This window comes from Ornithodoros turicata, chromosome 9, assembly GCF_037126465.1.
Source record: "Ornithodoros turicata isolate Travis chromosome 9, ASM3712646v1, whole genome shotgun sequence".
Classification (NCBI taxonomy): Eukaryota; Metazoa; Arthropoda; class Arachnida; order Ixodida; family Argasidae; genus Ornithodoros; species Ornithodoros turicata.
Genome location: NC_088209.1, coordinates 11,926,700 through 11,951,931, shown reverse-complemented (window position 1 = coordinate 11,951,931; position 25,232 = coordinate 11,926,700). Strand labels below are relative to the sequence as shown.

The window sequence follows — 25,232 nt, the reverse complement described above, 5'->3', positions numbered from 1 at the left end:
TTACGCATGCATCATGAACTACCGCATCGCTGTCAGGCACCTCAGCTGATTACTTTGCCCGACTTGCTAGCTCACGCTTCTCGCTCACTGATATTGCTGATATATTCCGGTATGCCGATCTGGTCTGGTGATGATGTCACTGCTCTCAGAAGATCACGTGTCCAGATCATGTGCTTGATTGGTGGCGGTCACCTTGTGTAGAGCGTGTGCAAGGCGTCACCACTGAGCGTCACCGGCGAGCCCCTTTGCCTCCTTTACCCTTCTTTCACAACCACCGCGCAGAGCGTCACTATCGCATATTTTTCTAGATAAAATTATCCGATTTATAGTAAGTAGGTCAACACGTTATAAGAATTGTTGCAATGAGGTTCCTAAAATACACGCTAAAATACTTCTCTTTATTTTCCCGTTTTTCTCTTCCGCTGTGCACATGTGGCGCTACAGTCGACCACGTGTGCTGTCATCTGTTCTTGGTTGAGTGCATTCATTTTTATTGAGTGGTCATATATACTGTCCGAAATGATCGACGACGTTGTCGAAGGCCAGTTCGACGATGCGGACGATGTGACTGAAATCGGTGATCGCGTATCGCGTACGCACCTCGGCGCGGACACGCTTGCCGCTGGCGATCACTACAGCAGCGAGGACGACTTCGTGAGTTCAGGTAGTGACGATGAACTTTACGAATGGGGCCTCACGCAGAAGGGCATTATAATGGCTCCAAAGGCCAGTGCCGCACACCCTAATGCACAATCCGGTTCGAAAAACATAATGAAATTTCAGTCCAGCTCCAAAGTGTTGTCAGGGAAGTTTTCGGGAAAGATCAACCTGAATCACTACGAAGGCCCACCTGTGTCAAATTCCGCCGTCAACGTCCTAAACGAAGCCGGCCGCAAATACGACTCCGACAGGGTCCGCGTTCGGGACAAAGTCGAGAGGGCGACAGTTGAGCAGGTGCTGGATCGCAATACCCGCATCGTGCTCTTCAAAATGCTGAATAGGGGTGTCTTCAAAGAGATCAACGGCTGCATCAGCACCGGAAAAGAAGCGAACGTGTATCACGCGACGACCGAGGAAGGCCTGCACCGCGCCATCAAAGTCTACAAGACCTCTATACTGGTGTTCAAAGACCGTGACAGATACGTGAGCGGCGAATTTCGCTTCCGCAACGGCTACTGCAGCAGTAACCCCAGGAAGATGGTCCGCACGTGGGCCGAGAAAGAGATGAGAAACCTCTCCCGCATCCACAGCGCGGGTGTCACGTGTCCGAAACCAGTAACCCTTCGAAGTCACGTCCTCGTCATGGAGTTCGTCGGAAAGGACGGCTGGCCCTCGCCCAAATTGAAAGACGTCGAGTTGAGCGAGTCGAAGGCGCGCGAACTCTACCTCGACTGCATCCTGATGATGAGGAGACTCTACCACGACTGCCGCCTCGTGCACGCCGACCTCAGCGAGTACAACCTGCTTTACCACGAGGGCAAAGTGGTCACCATAGACGTGTCTCAGTCCGTCGAGCACGACCACCCCAACGCGCTGGAGTTCCTCCGGAAGGATTGTACCAACATAACGGACTTCTTTGCGAAGTGTGGGGTGAAGACCATGACGATGCGGCAGCTTTTCGACTTTGTCACGGATCCGAACATAAACGACGGCAACATCGACGCGTACCTCGAACGTGCCCAGGAACTGGTGGACCAGCAGGAAGACGAAATGCGCCACAACGTCGACGAAGAGGTCTTCAAGAAGTCCTACATTCCGCAGAGGTTGGATCAGGTGCTGGACTTTGAGAAGGACATTGTCGAAGTGCAGGAACGGAACAAGGAAATCTTGTACCACACCATCACGGGGATGAAGGCTGACCTCTCCGGGCCAGCTCAGAAGCCAGCTCTGCTGGGTGAAGTCAGCTCCGAGAGCGACGGCTCCGGAGAAAGCGAGGACGACGACGATGACGTCGAAAAGGAAGGGTCCAAGTTTAGGAACATGGCTCGACCGAGGGAGGAGACCCTCGAGGAAAAGAAAGAGAGGAAGAAGGCAGTGAAAGAAGCAAAGAAGGAGAAGCGACAGAGCAAGATTCCAAAGCATGTAAAGAAGAAGAAAGAGAAACAGGGCAAAATGCGGAAGAAATGAAGGGAAAATTGCTTCATACAGAAAATAATATCACAAACTCTATGACATGTAGTCAGTTTATTGGCCACTATTCCTACACTACGTGGATAAGCTCGTGAGGAAAACACATAAAAGACGTACAACTGCATTGCCATATATACAGTCAGAGCCGTCCCCAAGGACAACTTGCATACTAAACAGGAAGCCCCCCACACAAACACACTTCCAGGAGCACTGTCCTGAAAATATTTCAGGTGATGCTGTGCATTGCAAAGCTGTATAGAAAAATTCTGACATAGTGTCGAAAGCAGAACTGACAAAAATACATTCGGAATTCTACAGTGAAATACTGCTTTTAGACTGCTGCTTTCTTGCCCTACACTATTAGCCTTGAGTACCGACCATCTGCCCCGCTACCTCGGAACGGCTCTCCGCTACGATTATAATACCAACAGGAAACACAGTGTTCTACATCATGAGATTGATGCAAGAGGGTACTGAAGGTGAACAGTGGTGCAGCTTAACGATAAAGTAATGGGGGACGTGAAGAAAGAAAATATAGTCTGTGTACACGAGAAGGATAATGCCCCTGCCCAAATAAAACATTCTTCCTGCATGTCTTATACAAGGTGTCTCATGTAACTTGTCAACAAATTTTATTGGAAGAGAGCAATAAAAGAAAAACAACCGTTACTTTTCTGGTACTTGAGTTACAAACTGGTGCTACATCACAAGTATCACCTGTTTGTAACTCAACTAGCAGAAAAGTAGCAGTCATTTTTTCTTTTATTGCTCCGTTTAAATAAAATTTATTGACACGTTACAAGAGACACCCTGTATAGATCCTGGCATGTCACAGGGGGACTGTGCGCGACCGATTTGTTTACATCCGATTCCCGGGAAAAACCTTCGCCAACTCTGGCTTATTCAAATCACTCATTTCACAGACTGCCAATTCCTCCAAGGGATAATTTGCTCTCCAAGCTTCAATCTGTAGATTGCCGTTGCCACGGGCAGCACATTTTGTAATTTATGGAATGACTGCTCCACGGACAACATTGTGTAATTTATTGTCAGTGTTATAAATCATTGAAATCCAAACTGTTTCAAATCACTGCACAGAGAAGACGTATCTGAAATGTCAGCGTGACACGAGGACATTCCTACGATGATGTGCTATCGGTTGCCACTTACGCGTGACTTCAAGTTTGGGATGGAACGATACTCGATGTTCTTCCTGTGGACATCTTTAAAGCTGGATGCATATAGAAATTCTTATTGGACATTGCGTAATCAATGCTTATCGATATTCAAACCGTCATTACTTTTCCACCTATACTTTGACTGCACTTAAAGCGTCCTTTTTCCTACAGTTGCTTCTGCAGAGAATATATGTGGGAGGAGGACGTTAACAAAGTGCCGGTGTCTACTGGGAGAGGGGGCACAAACGTCCCATTTGTTTTGTTGGAGGCAAGAAATATGATTACCAACCCTGCTTTAAAGGGGCACAAAACAGGTCGACGAACATTGGCCAATTATTATTAGAGCCTGAAGTTTTAGGGTTTTACCCGATTCGTCCCGGAATTTGCACCCTGAATTGAAGGTCGCCTCTTTAGGGTGAAACCCGATTTTTACCCGGCGGATTGCCCTCGCTGGGGTGTCTGTAGGAATGCACCAACTTACTTGTTTGGCAGCATATGTAGCTACATCACCGTTTGTACCAAACCACTACAGTTAGTTTAAGCAACTAACTGTTTCATCCCGATTTCTCTCAGAATTTAACATACTGGAGGTTTTTTCACCCGAATTCGCATGAATTTAGTGCACATGTTTATTTACATGATTTTTACCCTCCGAATTTAGAAAAATATTATTTCCCGAAAACTTCCAGCTCTAATTATTATGCTCAAAAAAAGAATGTAGCTCACAATATCCAAATATGAAATTCTTTTGCTTCTAGCGAGCGTCTTTAGCACGAAGCAATGCCATTCAAAGAGCATAATTCACGTGAGTCTCTCCTTATCCTCGGAACCAGGTCACGTCACCATGTTCCAAAGTATAGCAACACCGAATTCTAGGTGCTGGAGGTGGGGGAGATTTCGCTCTCCTAACCAATGACGACCCCAATTAGACAAGCTGCAGCTCGCGAGGGAACCAGTTGCGGGAACATCGCGGAGCAATGAAGATAGACCAAAAGCCAGGGGACATCATGAGGAAAGCTTACACACACTGGCTTGACGTAACAATGAAACAAAATGTAATATGACGTTTCGATGCCTGTTCGGGCATCATCGGATGGTGATGCCTGAACAGGCGTCGAAACGTCGTATTACATTTTGTGTTTCATTCTGATGATGATGCCCGAATAGGCATCGAAACGTCATATTACATTTTGTTTCATTGTTACGTCAAGCCAGTGTGTGTAAGTTTTCCTCACTGCAGAGCAATATAGCACTCAAAACGTAGTGCGTGCATGAAATAGCATTTTGAGGGTTTTTTGGTACTGTGTGAACTGGCTATCTTGGATTTGACAAGTGGGAATATGTTTGAAATTGACCTCACTTCTCGATATTACAACTAAATTAATGTATAATCGTCCTGTGTTTTGAATGGTTGATGATGCGCGACGTCAAAATGACGTGTCGCTATTGTCGAAAGAGTGCAGCGAATATTCGGTCGGTTTGGAGCCATTATTTACTTTTTTGTGACAACAATTTTTTGAAACTGTCTGCAACGAATCACGACGCATTTTTAAAAAGTGCACCTCATACACCCGTTTATATTGCCCCTTTAACGTGTGACCACGCTGGAAGAATGTCACGTGACATGATGAAGAAATTTGACAGCATGTTCCTCGCTGTGTGTCTGGGCACGCTGCTGTGTCTCACAACAAAGTGATATGTTGGCTTCGAGCAAAAGGGATGGCAAGAGGGTTGTTCGGAGTTCAATGATCCTGCCAAAACATTTATTCCAATAGGCCATTTGAAAAAGTTCCAGGGAGCAGCATGTGCCCTGGTATGTCGTGCCGTGAAATGATGCTGACGGTGCCATAAACCAGGAGTACGATGACGATCGGAGACGACAGAAAAAAAAAACAAGGCATACACACGTTTTCCCCTGACAACTCCCAACTTGTACTGGACGGCCACAGCAGCGCTGCGTATTCTTCAAAATGTCTATAGCGATTGGGGCAAATTTCCACTTTAACCTTTCACAATTTCTGCATGCATGAAACAGTACTGTAAATGGGGTGACATGGGTTTGATAAGTTACCGAACACACTGACACATCAGAAATAAAACGCAATTGAAAAGAGAAGCTTAATAATTTCATGTACCATAGTGTATGTAAACAATGAGGTAACAAAAATGCTGTAGCACAAAGGGCATAAGGAAGGCTGCGTGATGTGATCCACCCGAGCGTGCTCTACATGGTGCAGCATTTCTCTTTGCACAGAAAGAAACCCTTGCATACCAATACTCCTTTGATACTGTTTTCTTTTCTCTTTTTTCCATCCTTTTTTCTGCATAAGCCCACTTGCAATTTTGTGTGCCCCGCAAAAAAGATTGCAAATTTGACAAACACGTTTGTTCATATGGCACGACTCGAGCACTATTTTTGATGAGAAGTATGCAAATAGCCTTTGTATGTCGCCAAATATCCTTTCCACAGAGCAGAAGTAACAACGTGCAAGTGGGGAATTGGTGCATCTCTACTCGAAACTGTACTCACACGCATGCCTAGCTCCTAGCCTATTGTGAAGTGGGGCATAATATTTAAAAAGAATAAAGAAGTTGTAACGAAAAGGAGAAAAAACACAAAATTTACCGATGATGTCTCATAGTTGCATTAATAAGATAGAGAGGAAATTATTCTGCAGCGGTATGTAATGTAAATATCTGGACACATCATATCACTGCTGAAACATTTTGTAGTAGCCAAGGGGTCTGCACATCAAGCACATATACAACATTGATTCCAAAAGCCGAGCATTAACGTGAAAAGAACGTGTGTATAAGGCAAAACTATGAAAATGTCAGCGTTAGTGCAATGTGAACATTGTTATCTCGCTTCAGCTTTAACACCTAGTTCCACATGCTTTCGTATTCATGCCTCACACTTTTCAGAGTTTATGACAGCTAGTTGCTGCTCCAGCGATCCATGCACCTTGAAGGGCAAGCTCTGAGGTGAGATGAGCATAAAATGGAACGTTGCGAGTGCTGTTGCGAATTTAAGGGCCCGCAAATCATTTCTGGCCAAAAATGCAAATAATATCTTCGCGGGAACAAAAAGGACTTCCACATGATGCAGTGCTATGATAGATGCGTTCTGCTGCATATCGTATACAGTCAAACTCCTTTATAGCGAACACCTTTTTAACGAAAATACCACTACAGCAAATTTTTTCGCGGTCCCGCTGGAGCCCTATAGGTCCAATAATGGACATCCTTTTTAACGAAAATACGTTTACTGCAAATTTTTTTTTGCTGTCCCCTGAGTTTTGTTGTAAAGGAGTTTGACTGTATTACTAAAATGTCACAGCCATGTTACTGGAATAAATTAGACAAATAAATTGTGAAAAGACAATATGGAACTTTAAGGTTGGAGAAGCAATATTGAGATCACCCTCCACTGCAGGGCTATCAAGCTTTTTTGATACTGATCACATGGGCATTACCAAGATTTCTTTTTTTTTTTTTTCAGGAGAGGGCAAAGCATAGAAAACCACAGACACTATACAACAGAATGATGATAATCAAAAGTTGATCGTGTTCATCAGAGATTCAAGTAGCACTTCCACCCAAGAGTCTGCTTCCCTACTCAATATCGCCAGATTTCACCATTTTATGGCTCCCGAAGTAAAACCCGATTCACATAAACATAAAACTTGAGCTGCTGGGCATAAATCATGACGACCAGCTAGTAAGCAGTGTGCAATGCTGACAGGTGACCTTTTAAAACTCCTTTTCCCTCTCGGGACGTGTAGAACTGGTCACGGAACTTGTCAGTACGTCCGAGACTGAGCTGTACATGCTTATTGGCAGCGGTTTAAGAAACTAAAAAAAAAAAGAAAAGAAAAGAAGTTGCGCAAAGCCGTGTGAGTGTGCATTATAGTTAGGGCCTGACTTTTTAGGGTTAAACCCGTATCCGCCCGATATTTACCCCCCGAACGAAATCTCTAAAATTCGGGTTTAACCCGAATCTACCCGAAAACATCCGGGTCTCGTGGCACACTCATAAGCGTCCATTAAAATAAAGTTTGATAACATTGCTAAACATTAGTTCCATGTTAAGACAAATTTTTAATAAACAAAAAAAATCACCCGAATACACCCGAATTCCTGACGACAGAATATGCTGTAACGGGATTTAACCCGAATACACCCGAATTTTCAAATGAAAAATATCACCCGATATTTACCCCCCGAATTTGGCCAAAAATAAAACCCGAAAAAGTCAGGCCCTAATTATAGTCTTCTCAAAAATGAGGGCGTGTGGATGAAGTGGAATTCAAAACACCATGCGTTATGTTGTGGTGGACCACGTTGGAGCTGTGAGTGAACCTCTCCGGGTTCGATATGTTACGATTTTCGACAAAGATGCTCGCTGTGAGGATGTCGGAGTTTTCTTGGAAACCCTTGATCCAGAATGCTGTCGCATCCGACTGCAACTGCGTTGCCGTGCCCTTGTCTTCGCTGGACGACGGCACGGGGGACTTGCAAGGTAGCTGCCTGTACTCGAGGTGGAAGCCCTTGCCATTGCCGTACGCGTCAGCCACAAACAGGATTCTGACCTCCGGGGCTGCACCCCCCGGGAAAGGCACCTTTCCTGATGGGAGGAGAGAAAGAATAATCGTTGGTGACTTCGCCCAGCTAAGCCGAGCTCTTTTTACCAGAGTTCGAGGTAACTCGTTACAAGTAACTCGTTACTGTAACTAAGTTCCTTTTTCCGGTAACTTGTAACGTAACTCGGTACTTTTGCGCCATGGTAACTTTCGGAGGAACTCGTTCCTTTTTCAGGTAACTTTGCCAAGGTAACTTAAGTTAAGTTCCAAGTTACTTTTAACTCGCTTTTCACTCACGTCCACATATTTTTTTGCTTTCTCCGGTTCCTTCATGGCATTTCTTGCCATAAAACGTGATATTCAATCAAAGACAGTATTTTATTCAGGAAGTGAAAACCGCTGCTATTCAAATGAAGCACCATTGTGCGCCCACAGGGAGTAAGATGCAAAGCGTTCGAAAAGACCTCTACCAGAGAAACGTCATCATGACATTTCTAGACAGACTGAAACCGAAACAAATTGGAAGGAGAGGGCTGGGTTCCACGAACGGGCACTTGTTCGCTGCCTCCCATTGCAAGAAAAGTAGTACCGAGGGTCGCGTCATATATCGTAATCCCCTCAAGACCGTGACTTTCGGGCGCGACCTTATTCACCTCTAGCTTCAAGCGTAGTTCAATTCAACCAAATTTTGGCGCTGTTGAACACTATGACGTCATTTGTTTACAAACAGGGAGATGTCTATTGTTGGACATAAACGAAAACTATCTAAGCGTGTTGCACTCCTCCGCAGGCAACTCAAGGTCTAACTCAACTGCTCACGCGCGCTGTACATGCGTAATGCTATTTTGTGTCCGAAGTAACTTGGAAGTAACTCGTTCTTTTTTTTTAAGTAACTCAGTAACTGCGAGTTACATTTCAGGCTGAAGAACTTTGTTATTAACTTAGTTACATTTTGCACACGGTAACTTAACTTGTAACAAGTTCTTTTTGACGTGTAACTTCTCAATCTATGCTTTTTACTGCTGCCACGTACGAAAGGGGGTATACGTAGCATGTTTGAAAATGCCCACTTTATGTGTACACTTGTCATGATATGCCTTTTTTTTTAGTGTGCTGGGTGTATTGCAAAGGGTGGAAGAGTGAAAAAAAAAAAAGTTTCTGTACCCTCACACTTTTCAAGAAAAAAACTGAAAAATTATAAATACGTACTACAGTGGCGCACCTTGAATTGCATGCCCAGAATTAATGTTTCTGGAGAAGCTGCAACTGCTGCATTATGGTGAAGGGTGCGTAATATTTAAAGGAATAAAAAAACACGTAAGAAAAAGGAGAACCAACTCATAATTTAGCAATGATGTCTGCTAATTGCATTAATAAGATAGAGGGGAGAGTATTCTGCAGCTATACGCGACGTAAATATCAAGATATATCGTATCATTGCTGAATGATTTTGTAGTAGACAACGGGTCTATACATCCAGCACTATACAACGTTGATTCCAAAAGCTGAGCATTAACGTGAAAAGAAGGGGTGTATAAGAGAAAACTATGAAAATGTCATCATTGATGTAATGTGAATATTGTGATCCCACTTCAGTCCTTGATTACAATTCCCGTTTCTAAGCTGCAAAGAACTGAGTACTGCATCCTGGCGTTCCAGTTTTTCTGGCGTGCGTGGGCTTCCGGTGAGCTGGTTTGCTGTTTCCTTGTTTAGTAATCTTGTTGGAACACAGGTCTTCCCAAATAGGCAGAATGAACTTTTACGATATTCTACGGTACTTATTGAGAAACTTTTGAAAACTCTGCATGCCAGTGTGTGCGATGCTCATGATACAGTACTGGGCTAAAGTTTTTAGGGAACACGCTCCTGTGCATTCCTTTCACAGAGCGACACGCTAGAAGCGAATGGTACCGCACGGACTTACAAACAGGTGAGTGAGTTACCTAGACACATGTCAATAATTCTATACGGTACCATTCGCTGCTGGCCGTGTCACTCTGAGGAAGGAATGCGCCGGAGCGTGTTCCGTAAACTTTTGTCCAGCACTGTACATCGATACTTTTACTTGTGTCAGTAACCGAGTTTTTGAGGACAGCTGTGCCAGCAGCATGGATGCCTTTCTTGCAGTTAAGCTGTCCGACCAGGCAAACGTCCTCTTGGAGAGACTGTTTTACCGATAGATGAGTAACTACCCAAAACTCGTTAACTAAATGTGTAATTAGGGGATTTAGTGTAAAAGTAAAATAAAAGAATGGGAGACAGTCCTCATTGAAAGCTATCCTATCTTTTAAATAATCCTGAAATGGGCAAGTACCTTGAAATATCAACCAACAAAAATTTTGCTGTGCAAATGAGCGAATACGAAACCGCGCGCCCCAGGAACGCATGACCTTTGTCGACGGGGGCCTATGTGGTGGCGATAGTACTCATGAAAGAGCTCGTTGTTGTCGGCAATGTCACGACAAGACCTGTGCGCCGCCGCGCCGCGCCGCCATTTCTCCGCGCGTTGACGCCGCCTGCTGCCGCTGGCGCCACCCCGTCGCGCCGATATCCCGCGCGCGTTCCGTGTTCCGATCATGGTTCCGATCGGTTCCGCTGCGGAGCGCGAAGCTCAAAGTGGTTTCAAAGTATATCTAAACTGGTAGCGAAAACTAGCGAAAATACCAAATCAGACCCATCGGCAAGGCCACCAGCATGAGGCGCTAGCGATCCTGGGTGTTGACAGTAGAAGTACGGTTGTAAACAGAAAAACTTTACAACATGGGCCTGGCTTGTGTGTGTACTAATAGGTTATTCTTAATTTCAATGTAGAAAAAGCTTTCTGTTGCCCCGCTCGTGCATATATACGAGATCATCTACCACTCCAGTACATTTCCGTATCCTGCTCCTTTGCGCATGTGACACAGTTGGGGGGTGTTTATCCGTGTGTCTCTGTATCCGTACCGTGTGTCCGTGCACGGAGTTCGTACACTCTTTGGGTTAAACAGGAAGCGACCTTCACATCTCCGTGCTGTAGACCAAGATTAACAGATGTGAACAGATATGAATGCAACAATGCATCTCCTGTTGCTGGGCCCGCGAAAAAAAGATTTCGTCATGGGACGAGCGGCCATGATGGTGTGAGTGTTAGCAGGAACCAACTGTGCACCAACGATGTTGTGTTTTGTTGCAATGGACCTATAACGGCCACTCATTGAATAAATGCAAACGTCTAATCACTAGATGTACGTATAGCTCCAGGTGAGAAATGGGCCTTATGTGAGCCTTTCTAATTTCTTTGTGGTCTCAAGACGCCTTTCTGTTTGGAGTTGTCAAAATCTGTGATAACTGTATGTATTTGGAATTGATATGATTCATTAAATATGATATGCTTTATTTTTCTGTGTTCTCGTCTGGTATTGTTGACTGGGCGCGGAAAAGGGAATACAAGGCAAGCGAAGTGGGCCAGTATAAACGTGCATGGCTAATTATGCACTACTTATTATTCATACTAGTGACGTCGTCTCTGACGTCATTTATTTACAATCGTAGTAGTCCGCGCAACGGATGGATGGCGCTGACCGTCTCTATCATGGCGTCATTCTGAAGACACAGGGGTCTATGGGAGTTGCGCTACCTGTTTAAATATACCTTGGTGGTTTCGCGCACTTCCGCGAGTATTGAACTGTCATGGCATCTGAGACTGGATCTCCATTTTTGAAGCGGGTGTCGTTGTTCTCTGTTGATAAGATCTCAAGTGCATTGAAAACGAGCGCGGTGTGGCGTTACTCTAGCGCCTTCAAGACGCTGACAAGAATCGAAAGACTGGCTCTGATTTCTTCTGCGAGGAGTGCCTGACAAACGCAAAAGAGAAGGATGGAGATAAGCCCTTCGATAAGTGAGTATATATGTTATTACATGAAAATCTTCTCATCGTTGCTGGACGAATGCAACACATTGGTAAAAGGAGACGTGTAGAAAACGCTCGAGGTTTGTGGTTCTTGTACTGCCATTATTATTATTGTTGTTGTTTTCATTCATTCGTGATAGTATTAGGTTGATCCCCATGGGCATCGAGAACGAGGGCATGGGGGCCGCTGCCCCTCATCCGCTGGCCGGGGTGTTTTTTTTTCTTTTCTTTTTTCTTTTGCATCTCTTCGTAGATCTCTTCGTGATAAATTTATTGTTACCGTTTGAAACGGTTGAAATTTTGCATAATGCGTTTTAGTCCTCATCATACCGGTTCTGGCCTCGAACAGCAGCGCGCTCCCCTGGGAATTATCTAAAAAACTCTCCTTGGCGATGTATTTCTTTCTCTCTCTGTACAGTCCCAGCGCCTTCTTCCCCTCCATATGTGAACGCCAGACTTCTGTCTCAGATTCCTTAACTTGATTTTTAATGCTTTTCTTTTCGTCCCTGGATTTCGTAAGGTATTTAGACGCGAGCTTCCTGGTGCGCTTCCTACACCGCGTGTCCACGTTCTTTAAGTATATGTAAGACAAAACCCTCCTGGCCCATCTTTGTCTCCCACTTTCCGGACCCTGCTCTCGTACCGAAGTTTACTTTTTGCTTATCCCGTCCCTCGAAAGTCGCCCATCCCATGTCTCCCAACACTCCCTCATTGGGTGTCATCCCGTGCGCCCCCAAGTGCCAATCTCCCCACCCCTCGCTGCCAAGATTCCATAAACTGTATAATGCCGGCATTTATATGCTCAGTACCGCGTTTGCAAACGTGATACCTGGTACCATAACAGACTTCCCAGAACAGCCGCCGCCGCCATCTTAGCGCCATCTATTGAATGTCTAGGGAACCCTCTTTGGCACCGTCAGGGTCACAAAGCATGGGCAGAAGCGTTGTGAAAAAGGGCGCTCTTGCCGTGTGTTACATCAAACTGCACAAGAACAACGCCAACGGATTCGCGTCGGATTTTGGGCGTTATTATCATGACGAACGCGGAGTAAAATGGTAGTATAGTTTCGGAATCGACCAGGATAGTTCCCTTTAAGAACTCTCTATACGAGGAAATGAGATGAAACGACAAGGCGCTTCTGGAGTATACATACTCATTCCTTTCACGAGCTCATTGCCACAATGCCTCTGCGTCTTATCTATCTCGAGGAAATCCTTCTGGCACCCGGGAGAGCTTTCGATGTCGAAGTCGTGGAAGTACATCTCCACTTCGCAGTGACCAGGTACAGGTTGGATACGATACGTGCACCGTGTGTCGGGTGCGTACATCGACGGGTAGCTCGGGCTGGACAGCTGACCCCGTACTTCCCGTTGGCAGTAGTCACATAGGGGGTTTGGAGGCCTTGGGGCCACTGAAAAGACACGAATATCATATGTCTCTTTAATATACACATATACTTATATGGCTCAGGAAAGAATTTCCACAAGTCTTGCATCTACGTATTAGAGCCGTATGACACGACATTTTTCGTAACAATTTAAATATTTTCGGCATTCGCTCCTGCGGATGAAGGGAATATCTTGTTCCCTTGGTTGTGGTACTGGCATGGAAGTCGCGCGCGTGTTGAACGTAAAGTGCAGAACCGTTTCTGGACACCTCCCTGTTTGTAAACAAAATGACGTCGTAGTGTTCGACAGCGCCCTCAGTTTGGTAGAGTAGAACTATACACTCGAAGCTAGGGACGTACAACGTCGCGCTCGAAGGCCACGGTCTTGAGGGGATTACGATGGACCAGCGGCATGGCCGAGTGGGCTAAGGCGTCCGCTCGTTGGTGATAACCAAGGTCGTGCTGAAGTGGGTGGTTCGAGTTGGTGGGTTCGAATCCTACCGCCGGCTGTGCTGTCTGAGGTTTTCCCTGGGTTTTCCCAAGACTTCCCAGACGAATTTCGGCACAGTTCCCCCTGAAGTCGGCCGAGGACGCATACTAACCCCCTGTCCCCCACTCCTTCCCGCTATCCTCTCTCCGTCTGTCCACATCTGTACGTCGCTCATAGCCACAGTTGCTTCGCGGCGCTAACATCCAATTAAAAAAAAAAATACGATGGTCCCTGAAAGGGATGCCACCTTCGGTCCTACCTTTCTTTCAGTAGGAGGCAGCGAACAAGTGCCCATTTGTGGGACCCGGTCCTATACTTCCGATTTGTTTCGGTTTCAGTCTGTGTACCAACGTCAAGATGACGTTTCTCGGGTTAAGGTCTATTGCAAGAGTCTGGCCACTGGTTGGAGCGGGTCACATGACGTCACACGACAGACGGCGCCAAGGCCAATGCCGCCGTTTCGGCGCCTTGAAATCTCTCTATGCTGCTGGCTCCAGTGACGTGACCCGTGTGGTGCGGAAACAAGATGGTGCTCCTGCTCCCCCTTGGACCTCAGTGTCGATACTATGATAAGAGGCGATTTTAACCGTGTCCCCAACGGTACAGTGAAGCCTGTCTATGCAGGTCACTCGCAGTGCAGCCAAAATGTGCCCTAATTAATTATCGGGCCGCTTCAGTTAGAGAACCGAGTGTAAACAAATAAAAAGGAAACGCTAAGGAAAACACATCATACCGCTGCCGGATGCGTGCATTGCGTGCATTTACAGTAGGCACTCTATGAACGTTGGCGTGCACAATCACGACCTACTAGATTATAGCGACCATTTCATAATCGGCAAACCCTATGAGAAGCACAGGGGAGCCCGTCCGCACGATCCGCTAGGGGCGTTACTCATCGGCCCGCGCGATGTACTCATGATTGGAGATTGGAAATTTGAATTTTGAACGAGCAGAAGCGGACGTACGAGCAGACGACAGCAACAGTTCCTATGAAAACGTGTGGAATGGTTACGATAATCAACTTTCGAAAGAAGCACCTTTCGTGGGACCGCTTGTACAACGACACTAAGGTAAGCGAAAGTGATGACGTTTCTTGGGTAGAGATCTATTGGGTTGGGCTCGGCGGTAGATCGAGCGCTTCATCTTACATTTCAAACACAAGCAGCAATGTAAAGCTAAGGATTTGCCAAACTAAAGGCAATGGGCTCAGTCTATAGAGTTGGCACAGACCTCTGTCCTGCGTAGGAGAGAATCCTGGACCTCCACAGTCCGTCACTTGTCGTACTCGAATGGAGAAGCCCACGTGATTCCTGGCACGGTCAGACCGGAAGACCATCACCTTCTGCATTTCTGGCTGATAGAAGTTGAACTTTTCTGTTGGAGACATGCCACACGTATCCAAAATGAGGTCATTAATTTGCGATAGCTTGAGTGGCCGAGTCTCGCTCCTTGAAGCAGGCGAGACATACAGGGTGATGACACTGATATGAAGAGCCAGGAGTGTCATAGTAATTCACAGCTGCATAAGCGTTATCTCGCGTTAAGGTCTGGGCACGTTGGCCTACCGCATTTGAAAACGAAACGGCGCGACGGAAGACACAGACAACGGACAGACACGAGGCAGCGGCATTTTTTTTCCGTCTGTCCTTTGCCTGTGTATTCCATCGCGGCTTTTTGTCTTCAGAGATAAACCGGCAGCCACTTCTTTTATCGAATTTACTCGCATAATTACCGCACTTGTTTAATAAGACCCGTACCTGCACAGAGGGAGTGCGCTAATTACGCGAGGAAAACCGGCAGCCCGCACATACCCTCATCAACAGCGACCACAAATCCGTATGATTGCCGTCGTCTTTGTATAAATCTGTATTATCAACCGCCACACTTTGATGGAAGGGAAAGCAAAGTTCCTTCTCCTAAGAATACGTGGAACTTCGGCGCCGCCCAATTAATGCAATGGCAAGTGACACTCGTCCAGCTGCTGGTGGCAGCGGAGTAGCCGCGGTATGACCGGTCAACGACATAAGATATTCCTGATGCGGTCGTGTAGCAGTGAGATCCGCCAACCTTCAGTGGAAGCAACGGTCATAACGTCGAGGACGATTGGTTAGATAAGTTCGGCCGCACCTGCCGTCATAACAGGAGGGACGACGCAAGCAAATTCAGCAATGTTCGCTTTGACCTGACCGATGTAAGTAAAACGTGGATTTTGAACGAACTGAAGAACTAAATCTACCGTTTTTAAGAAAAAGTATCTCGAAGGGGATTGGACCCACTCACATGAACGGAAACCAATAATCATCGCATCATCATCACCATTTCCGACTCCTCCTCATCAATAAAATCTATCTTGTGAAATCGTAACAGTACTAACATCTAGGCGTCCAAGCTGGGGGAGTGCATCAATTATGCGAGTAAATGCGGTTCCCTACCGCTGTTACTACCACGGTAACGTGCCCAGATGCCCAGACTTGCAAGCGCCCTGGTGTAGTCAGTGTGACCTTCCACATCTTAAAATACGAATAATAATAATAATATACTAGGTACTTACGCACAGTATTTTCAGGCAATGTCCCACACAGCTTACGTCCATCAACCTCCAAGTGTTCATACTGGCAGTTAGGGTTTTGTTCCATGTCGAATTTGCTGAAAAGAATCTCAATAGCGCAGGTCGCACTGTCATATCGTTGGACAATATAACGACACATGCTTTGTGATGGGTACTGTCCAGGGAAATTAGGGCTGCTAATAGTAAATTCTAGCGAATTGTAGACTCGATCACAGCTGCCACCCGGAGTGCCCACAGGGGGCGCCGGGGGCCCGTGCTGTGGCCACTGGCCCGTGGGGGGACGTGGATAGCCACCGTGGCCCAGATCCTGTGGAGGAGCAGGGAACGGAGGTGGACGCCCCACCGGGTCTGGATATCTGTGTGCAGGTGGAGGTGGGCCTGCAGGTCCTGGATGACGTCCATGCATGTGTGGGTAAGATGGTGGGTAGGATGGTGGATAGTTAGGAGGAGCTGGTGGCGGTGGTCCTATGGGTGGATAGCTTGGTGGTCCTGCTGGTGGTTGTCCTATGGGCGGATAGCTTGGTGGAGCAGCTGGTGGTGGTCCAGCGGGTGGGTAGCCGTGGCCAGATGGTGGGTAACTTTGCGGAGTCCCTGCTGATGGCCCTGGGGGGTAGCCTGGCAATCCGGTGGAAGGAGGTCCTACGGGTGGGTACCCGTGACCAGGTGGAGGGTGCCCTGTGCGTGGAGGTTGGTGGTGTCTTGGATACTCAGGACCGTGTGGTGGGAACCCACCATGATGTCCTGGTTGCCCCGGTACAGGGCTAGGAATGGATGGTTCAGGAGCTGGCGGGCGACCGGAACAGCTGATCTGTCGTCCTTTGATGACAAAGTCAGATGCCCTCCCTTCAGAAGTGGAACGGAAGTACACCACTTTCTGAGGGCCATCGAAATTAAAACTTCCTAAAAAAGAAGGGAAGAGAACCGAGCATTATTAAGCATGCTTGCGATACAGGATACGATTGTCAACAATGGAACTGGAAAAGCTGTCTTGTTTCCCCGAGCTGGATATATTTTGCTTGGAGCACATAACACGTAATGCAATGTACCAAACGATTGTACAGCCCAGAGTTCGAGGTAACTCGTTACTGTAAATAAGTTCCTTTTCTTGGTAACTTAGAGCTCAACTCGGTACTTTTGCGCCCTGGTAACTTTGAGAGGAACTCGTTTCTTTTTCAGATAACTTTGCGAAAGTAACTTGAGCTAAGTTCCAAGTAACTTTTAATTCGCTTCTCACTCACGTCCACATATTTTCTTGCTTTCTGTCCGGTTCTGTCATGGCATTTTATGCCAAAATGACAGTATGATCAATGACAGTATTCTATTGAGAAAGTAAGAGCCGCTGCCATTGAAATGAAGCTGAACCATTGTGCGCCCACAGGGAGTGAGATGCAAAGCATTCGAATTGTTGGACAACGAAAACGAAAACGATCTAAGCGTGTTGTACTCCTCCGCAGGCAACTCAAGGTCGAACTCAACTGCTCGCGCGCGCTGCACCTGTGTAGTGCTATTTTGTGTCCGAAGTAACTTGGAAGTAACCCGTTCTTTTTTTATAAAAGTAATTCCGTAACTGCGAGTTACATTTCAGGCTGACGAACTTCGTTATGAACTAAGTTACATTTTTGACACGGTAACTTAACTCGTAACCAGTTCTTTTTGACGGGTAACTTCTCGATCTATGGTACAGACAGACGTTGAGAACAGACAGGATGGTAATAATGGACTTAATCGCACAATTAAGTCACTTACGGATAGAATAGTGATCCAGCTTGCCGCAGATTTGCACGTCTTCGACGCGAAAAATATCGTGTGTACAGTCCACTTCGAACCGGACGAAAAGAAATTCCACACGGCACATGTCTTGACTTTGGCGCTGAATCGTCAGTCTGCAGAAGAACGTCATCATATCATCATGGCACCATTAGACTCTCATGCGTGAAGCTCAATGACAGAGAACTACCTGCATTCTATGAAGCTGCCTTTAAATTCAGAGCTCTTGATCTCAAAATGGGCTTTTGTAATGACTTTGTCACAAAGTGAAGGTGGCTGAGAAGGTGCCCCGCCCAGCTGGTGGGGCGGCCCACCATGGGGAGGTACACCATGCGGTGGGGGTGCACCATGTGGAGGAAAATAGGGATGACGGCCACCAGGACCTGGGGGAGGGTAGGGATGACTAGCAGGTACGCCCACGGGGTACAAAGGAGGAGGTGGCAGATGAGCGTGTCCACTTCCAGGGTAGCCAGGGCGAGCACCTGGAAAGCTTGGGCCTCGACAGTCCATCTGCTGCACTTTGAGGACGAACCCCTGCTTCTCAATGGCATGGTTTGAGTGGAAACGGAGCGTTGTCTGGAAGTCCCGAAGCGGAATTTCTTCTGCGGAACGAAGAGAATGTTAATGCGAGTAACATGATCAAAAGACGGGCATCCAGGGGCTAAAAACTGGGCAGACGACAACGACTACAAAGTGAAGGTAAGTAAATCCTATTGTGGCGTTACGGCTTGCTCACAGTTAACTCACAGTTGATGCATGGCAGTTTACCAGCATCTGCGTGTATTCTGCAGATTCGGTGCCAATTTTGTATTACAGTTGAAACCTTGGAACGCAAACGCAGGTTCACATCGACGTTCATAACCGTTCGTTGCATTTATCGCAGCATAACAAGAGGCGAAGTTCCCGCAACCCATTTAAAGGGACTATGAAATTTCCCGAACCCCCATACTTTTTTTCGATGGAAACTGTTCTTCCCGCAGAGAAACTAATATGCCACAAATTTTTCCGGACGAAATCGCTCCACTCTGCGAGGAGCGCGCGCTGGAAATGTCTCTTCCGCGTTCCTCCTCTCCCGCGCATATTTCCCTGCCGATGGTGTAACTGTACGGACCGCTCTTCGGTTCCCCGTTACGTCACCGGTGTTGCACAATGGCAAGTAATGCCGCGAGCTCGCTTTGGCTGCCGCCACTGCCGAAATCTGCCGATCGCGCGAAAGCTGCTGTCATGGAGATTTCCACTCCCGATGAACGCATACGCGGGATCCTACGGCGCATGCTCCTGGCGGGATTCCTCGGCTCGGCAACACGTCACGATGACGTGTTGCTGAGCCGGCCGTGGTCGCGTCAAGTTACCCGTTGTGTCTCCGCTCGGCAGCTCGTCACGGCGCGGCGCCAGCTGTCCTCCCTTCGCCGCTCCGTTTAAATTCGCTCCCGAGAAATCCGCTCGCGCGACGAAAGTAAAATTTCGGTTCTAGACTCAGAAAAATGTCTTCTTTCGAACGAAACGAAGAAAAAAATCGTTTCATAGTCCCTTTAATACTACCTAAGAACGCATCTACTCACTCGTCTGCCCACCAGGTACACATCCGCAGATCTTCTCTCCACCAATTTCCAAGTAGTCGTTGTAGCAGTTGGGACTGTCTTCCACATCGAAGTTAACGAACGTTATCTGCAGGCTACAGATGCGTTCACTCAAGCGGCGAATGAAGAAACGGCAGTCCAGTCCAGATCGATATTCGCCGGGGTAACCTGGACTTTCGAGCTGAAAGTCCGGTAGCGCGTAGAGCCGATCACAGTTGGGTTGACGGCTGTTGGATTGGTGGCCACCATGCCCTATGGGACTAACCGGTCCTACGGGGGCTAAGTGACCGCCAGGAGGACTGAAATGATGATGGCCATGTCCACCAGGACTGTGACCACCAGGGCCGTGACCACTAGGACCATGAAAACTTGGGGGATCTGCAACAGCAAGAATGGTAGTACGGATCAACGGTACTCTACGTAGCGACATGATATCTAGCGCTGATTCAAACCGCAGGGGTCCCCCAGCACATGTTGGTTTACAGACGATGGCGTACCAAGCGAGCGCAATGCATTCTGGACAGGTCCTGGCCAGGCGCCAATGCAAACGTTCATCGATAAACATGAGACCATAGAAATGGCGACCGAACCGTTCATGAACAACGCGAGTGCTGTTTCTTTGCGTCCTTTAGTGAACTTGCAACATATGTGGCTGACCACTCGTACCGCTAGCTACTCCCATTGATCCGATAACGACATCGGTGCTGAGATACTCTGTAGCGTGCGGAGTACGGGACGGATGACTGCTGCGTCACACGGACCTTATTACGTCACCAAGATGTCACGCCGCACAGCGAGTGGCTAATTTTGAATGTGTTCCTTTTTGAAATTGAAATTGCGCAGTAACAAGACAACCGGTAGACCACTTTGCGACGCCTAGTGACGCCCCTGGCTTCCCGCCAACGGACAACCGACATTCTTCCCCCCTCTATGTTGAACAGAGTTGATCCGACGCTCGCTTTCCGCATGCCACGAAACACCTCTCGTCAAGGTGCTGCATTAATCCACCGAATGCGCCTCGATGTGGCCTTTACAGCTCAGTGGCGTTACCGCTTGAGGCAAGTTGACTCTCCCACCTGCTGCCACTGTGGTGCTCTTGAGGATCTGGAGCACATTCTTCTTCATTGCCCTCACTACGAACCTTCCCGAACCACACTCTCCGAGTCTCTTCGTCGGCTGGACTCTCGCCCTTTCTCCCTATCGAAATTGCTTGGTCCCTGGCCCAATCCAGCCCAGCAACGCTCTGCGCTCAAAGCTCTTCTGACATTTCTGGACACCATCGGACTTCGATCGTTATTGTGAAGGGGCTCGTTATTTTATTCCCCTCATTCCATCCAGCAATGGGGTAGAGTATCGCCTGTGGCGATGAAACTCCCCACTCTCCAAGGTCGAAAATAAAGTTGTTTGTTTGGTAGACCACTTGAGGAGTGAGACAATGGGCGCGTTAAGTGGCTGCTCCGGATCGGGAGTGTTTGACACGTTTCGTTACTACGAGTTTCGTACGCGAGCGGTTCGCGGTTTTCACGCTCCTGTGTTCTTTTTTTTTTGGGGTGGGGTGGGGGGGTGGGGAGGGGGGAATGATGTATTTGAAGAAAACGAGGTTAGGTCTGCCTACTCAAGGTGGGTGGCCTGCTTTTGGAATGTGCAAGGAAAGGGGGTATCATGCTCCGTCACGTGACTTCTTTCCTCCTCTCCAGGAAAACGAAGACTGCGGAACGCGGGATCTGTCATTGCGGAGAGAGGAAAAACCAGCTCCGGTGGCGCAGCGGTAACGCGTGCGCTTGGAGACTGGGAGGTCCGCGGTTCGAATCCGCGGGCCGGCTGTGCCGTCTGGGGTTTTTCCTGGGTTTCCCTCAGATGTGTAATAGGCGTATGCCGGCACAGTTCCCCTGAAGTCGGCCCATGGACGCAGCTATCCTCCCCCCGAGCGGATTCCGCTCGGTCTTCCACTTCACCCTTTCCTCTCCTCCTCTCCAGCACCTTTCCCTTCCCGAGAAACATGCCGCATAATTAGGCAGGCAGACCTCTCGGGTTCCTCCCAACGACACTCCTCCTCCTCCTCGAGAGAGAGGAAAAGAAGAGAAATGGAGAAACGACAGTACAGCGTACAGCGTCACACGTTCAAGTGCCGTTCAATAGCTACTCGGGGAGCATGAAATTCGGGGCGCTGGAGAAGGAGTAAGAGAGCAGTTAGGTACTCTAAGCGGCAATGTTTCATTGCTTCTTTAAGTAGAAATAAATGTATATATTGCACGCACGACTGGGAGGTCCACATTCGAGCTGCTTGTAGAAGCCGAGGAAGCCCTTTCCAGCATCTTGGTCGTTGGTGATGAAGTGCATCGTCACCTTCGGAGGCGACCCTTTGAAGTGGAGAATGCCTGCAAAGATGAGAGAAATTAGAGAGTGACACTTAACTACAGAGCGAAGAAAATCAGCGAGGCGCTAGCGTAAAGTGAAAATACAGCGTACAGGTCCACGAGCAAAACGCGAAACGTGAAGTAAACGTAGAAGCGTGAAGCACCGATAAAACGTTTAGCCACTGAGCTTTCGTGCATATGAGCTCTGCTTCTGCCTGCACATTTGTTCATCCTCATGTGCGAAAGCTTGTTACTAAAGGAGGACTAAAGCGCAAAATTCATTCTCCTAGCGGAATGAAATATACCGTTACCTTGACACCAACACAAACGGAACAGGACTTGCCGTTGTGCCGTTTATGAACTATGATCGCAAGAACGCGCAAATTTTACCTTTCACTCTTCTCCCTTTACCAGGCAAGTCTCCAAATGCCCTATCCTCCTTTCGGCCTGTGAGCCTGACAAGCTGTATGGGAAAACTGATGGAGAGAATGGTTTCGCATCGTTTCGACTGGTGGCTCGAAAAGCCAAGTGTGTTACCCTCACGAAATGGCTGGATTTCATTGCCAACGAACCTCCATGGATGAAGTTCTCGACGTAGTTTCTACAGTCCAACATATGCTCGTGCTCTTCGATGGATCGTTGCATCGATTTTTCTGAACATCTATGCTGAGAAGAGTTGATCCACGCTCGCGTTCCGCATGCCACGTCATTGCGGTGCTCTAGAGGATCTGGAGCACATTCTTCTTCATTGCCCACACTACCGACCTTCCCGAACCGCACTCTCCGGATATCTTCAGCTGGACTCTAGCCCCCCTCCTTTTCTTAAAATTGCTCGGTCCCTGGCCGAATCCAGCCCACGAACGCTCTGCACTCAAAGCTCCTTTGACCATTTGGGACACCATAGGACTTGGATCCTTATTGTAAAGGGGCTCATTATTTCATTCCCCCGTATCACCACCAGCAATGGGGTAGAGTATCGCCCCTGGCGGTGAAACTCCCCATTCATAATCTCGCAATAAAATTTTTGTTGCTCTTCCGCCTAGAGCCCAGTAGCCGCTTTTCAAAATGACTATCGAAAAGATAGGGTTACCGGTATAGAATGGAGCATAATAAGGCCACGCAACTAATAATATGTAAGGAATTGCATAAAAACTTTACAATAAACGTGATTTTCTTGTTGCGTATTGATTTTTTTGCGATAGTAGTTCCAGTCTACCAAGTTGGTGGCGCTGTTGTACCACATGACGTCATTTGTTTGTAAAGAGGGAGTTCGTTTGTGAAGACCAACTAGACGCCGTTCTGATCTGCAGCACTTTTTGAGAAGTAGATAAGAGAGAAAGCGTAAACTGCACTTTCTTTCTGCAACGGACGAAACCTGTTCCCTTTGCATTGCTATCAAGGTAACGGCATCTTTCATTCCGCGAGGATAACTTTTTTGCACTTTAATGCATCTTTAAAATGGCTCGTGATGCACCACGTGGCGGACCCTCACTTACGTATCTGTCCTTCGAGCTGTCGGTTGCAGTAACGCACGCCATTGATTTCCATGAAGTCCTGTCCACACTGCCCATCTGGCCGGTTACCGGAAGACTCAAGATTGAACTGGATGAAAGAGAGCTCCACTTTGCAGTACCCAGGGTTGGCGATCACCTTGTACGTGCAGAACATTTTGTTGGGATAAGGTCCAGGAAATCCTTGACTGTAGAAGACACCGCTACCCTCGTTGAATTCGTACGAGCACGGTGAGTCCAAGGACGGAGCCTTTCCTGTAATTACACTTGGATCTTTTCATGCTTCACTCGAAGTGCATTCATCAACGAGCTTGGTATGGACTCCCATTCTGTAACTGGCTAGGGAAGTCTATCGGAGAAAGGACCTGCGACATTACTGATTCATTTCACTGAGTGCTGCGAGAGGCACACTAGGACTACAATGTACTGAAGGCTTTACTAAACATTAACGCAGTTTCACGAACCGCACGTTGAGCAGGGCCACGCTAACGTAGCTTGGGAAAGATAAAGGTAGACAGGGTATACTCCTGTTACCGTGTATTCACACGAGCGACATTCCTCCAGAAGCGGAAGACGCGGAAAGCGTTCTAGCTTTCTGCTGTCACGTGAGCACGAGCGCCCAACGTCGTGTCTTCACGTGCGCTGATAACCGTGGGGAATATCCCGCTACACAGCCGCAAGATATCCGTAGCAGACGACAGGGAAACACGCTTATGGTGTCGTCTGCTAAGTGTCGTCTGCTAAATACCCAGTACGCCACTCACGATATTTCGCACCGTGTGAATGCCCAACATAACACGGAACGGAACTTCGGCTCTGTGAGCAGTTCTTCCACTAGAATATTCCGTGAGGATGTCGCTGATGTGAATACACGGTTAGAGGGTAGTCGGTCGTGAACCAGATACGCTGACTCGGAATGAAACGAAAGCAACAGAAGTAATGATCTGGCCCGAATACAAGGCAACGCCAATGTTATGCGAGGAATAGTGTCTATCATAAAAGTGTTCGCAGAACTATACGTTTACCTCCTGTCTACCACTTTAGTATAATACATGATACGCTTTATTATCGCGAAAGAGCAGTAAAAGCTTCCTTCACAAAATTTTGTTTATGGCTGTTGTTTGGATCGTGCAACGAGTATTACTAGCTCTTACACGAGAACATTGATCGTAGCTGATCCGTTGCTGAGGTATCTGACCTGCATACCCTCTGGAAACCCCTCAACCCTTTCAGAAACCCATAAAGTGAGGTTGACGTCACTTTGTGACGCGTACGGTATGCCTCAAGTAGTGCCGCCCTGCGTCCATGGGAGAAACATTTTCAATGGGAAGTGAGGCCTCGTCGCTGCCTATTAAACTGATAACGACATACTAATCGCATAACGTCAGGATAATCTGATAACGTCACACCACAAGATCGGGCCAAGCCGTGGCGTTCTCATGGCTGCATTTTGTGGTTGTCGTAACGTAAATTAAATTGCACAGTGACAAGACACGTACCACGCAGGAAAAGTATTTTCCGTGGTTGCTCCTCAAATATTGATTCATGAATGAAACAGGAAAGCAGGTCCCAGCATTCACATGCTGTGACTACAGGCAGTACACACTGAAACACATGCGCCATCAGGACACTGGGAAACGGGGTTTCAAGAAATGTCCAGTGTCGTTTCATTGCTCGTTAACAGACTCCCCCATGAACATGCCCATGAACTGGTCGCAGGACGTGATACAAGCGTGACACTTCAGTGGGCCAACGAAAACATGCGAAAACATGACAAAAAGAGAGAACGA

The 25,232-nt window shown here is 47.4% G+C and overlaps 3 protein-coding genes across 3 annotated transcripts in view; 1 reads left to right on the top strand and 2 right to left on the bottom strand.

Annotated features, from left to right (window-relative positions):
• LOC135368106 (glycerophosphocholine phosphodiesterase GPCPD1-like) overlaps nt 1-138 on the bottom strand; it is a 52,033-nt gene extending 51,895 nt beyond the window's left edge. Inside the window, exon 1 of the mRNA XM_064601187.1 lies at nt 41-138. The gene's annotated coding sequence lies outside the window, so the exon portion shown is untranslated. The remainder of the gene's footprint in view (nt 1-40) is intronic.
• A 296-nt stretch (nt 139-434) lies between these two features.
• On the top strand, nt 435-2,172 carry LOC135368107 (serine/threonine-protein kinase RIO1-like). Its single transcript, XM_064601190.1, has one exon. The coding sequence runs from the start codon at nt 520-522 to the stop codon at nt 2,125-2,127; it is 1,608 nt and encodes a 535-aa protein (XP_064457260.1). The 5' UTR covers nt 435-519; the 3' UTR covers nt 2,128-2,172.
• Nucleotides 2,173-4,512: 2,340 nt separating this feature from the next.
• LOC135369393 (cubilin-like) overlaps nt 4,513-25,232 on the bottom strand; it is a 74,892-nt gene continuing 54,172 nt past the window's right edge. The window contains exons 16-24 of the mRNA XM_064602986.1: nt 23,428-23,697; nt 21,833-21,952; nt 19,557-19,952; nt 18,185-18,596; nt 17,974-18,110; nt 16,210-17,127; nt 14,889-15,032; nt 12,935-13,192; nt 4,513-7,935 (exon numbers count right to left, since the gene is read on the bottom strand). Of these exons, the coding sequence (XP_064459056.1) occupies nt 7,586-7,935; nt 12,935-13,192; nt 14,889-15,032; nt 16,210-17,127; nt 17,974-18,110; nt 18,185-18,596; nt 19,557-19,952; nt 21,833-21,952; nt 23,428-23,697 (3,005 nt within the window). The 3' untranslated portion in view covers nt 4,513-7,585. The remainder of the gene's footprint in view (nt 7,936-12,934; nt 13,193-14,888; nt 15,033-16,209; nt 17,128-17,973; nt 18,111-18,184; nt 18,597-19,556; nt 19,953-21,832; nt 21,953-23,427; nt 23,698-25,232) is intronic.

What these genes read in the sequence shown, in the direction of transcription:
- LOC135368107 (XM_064601190.1), top strand. Translation starts at nt 520, where the DNA reads ATGATCGACGACGTTGTCGAAGGCCAGTTCGACGATGCGGACGATGTG.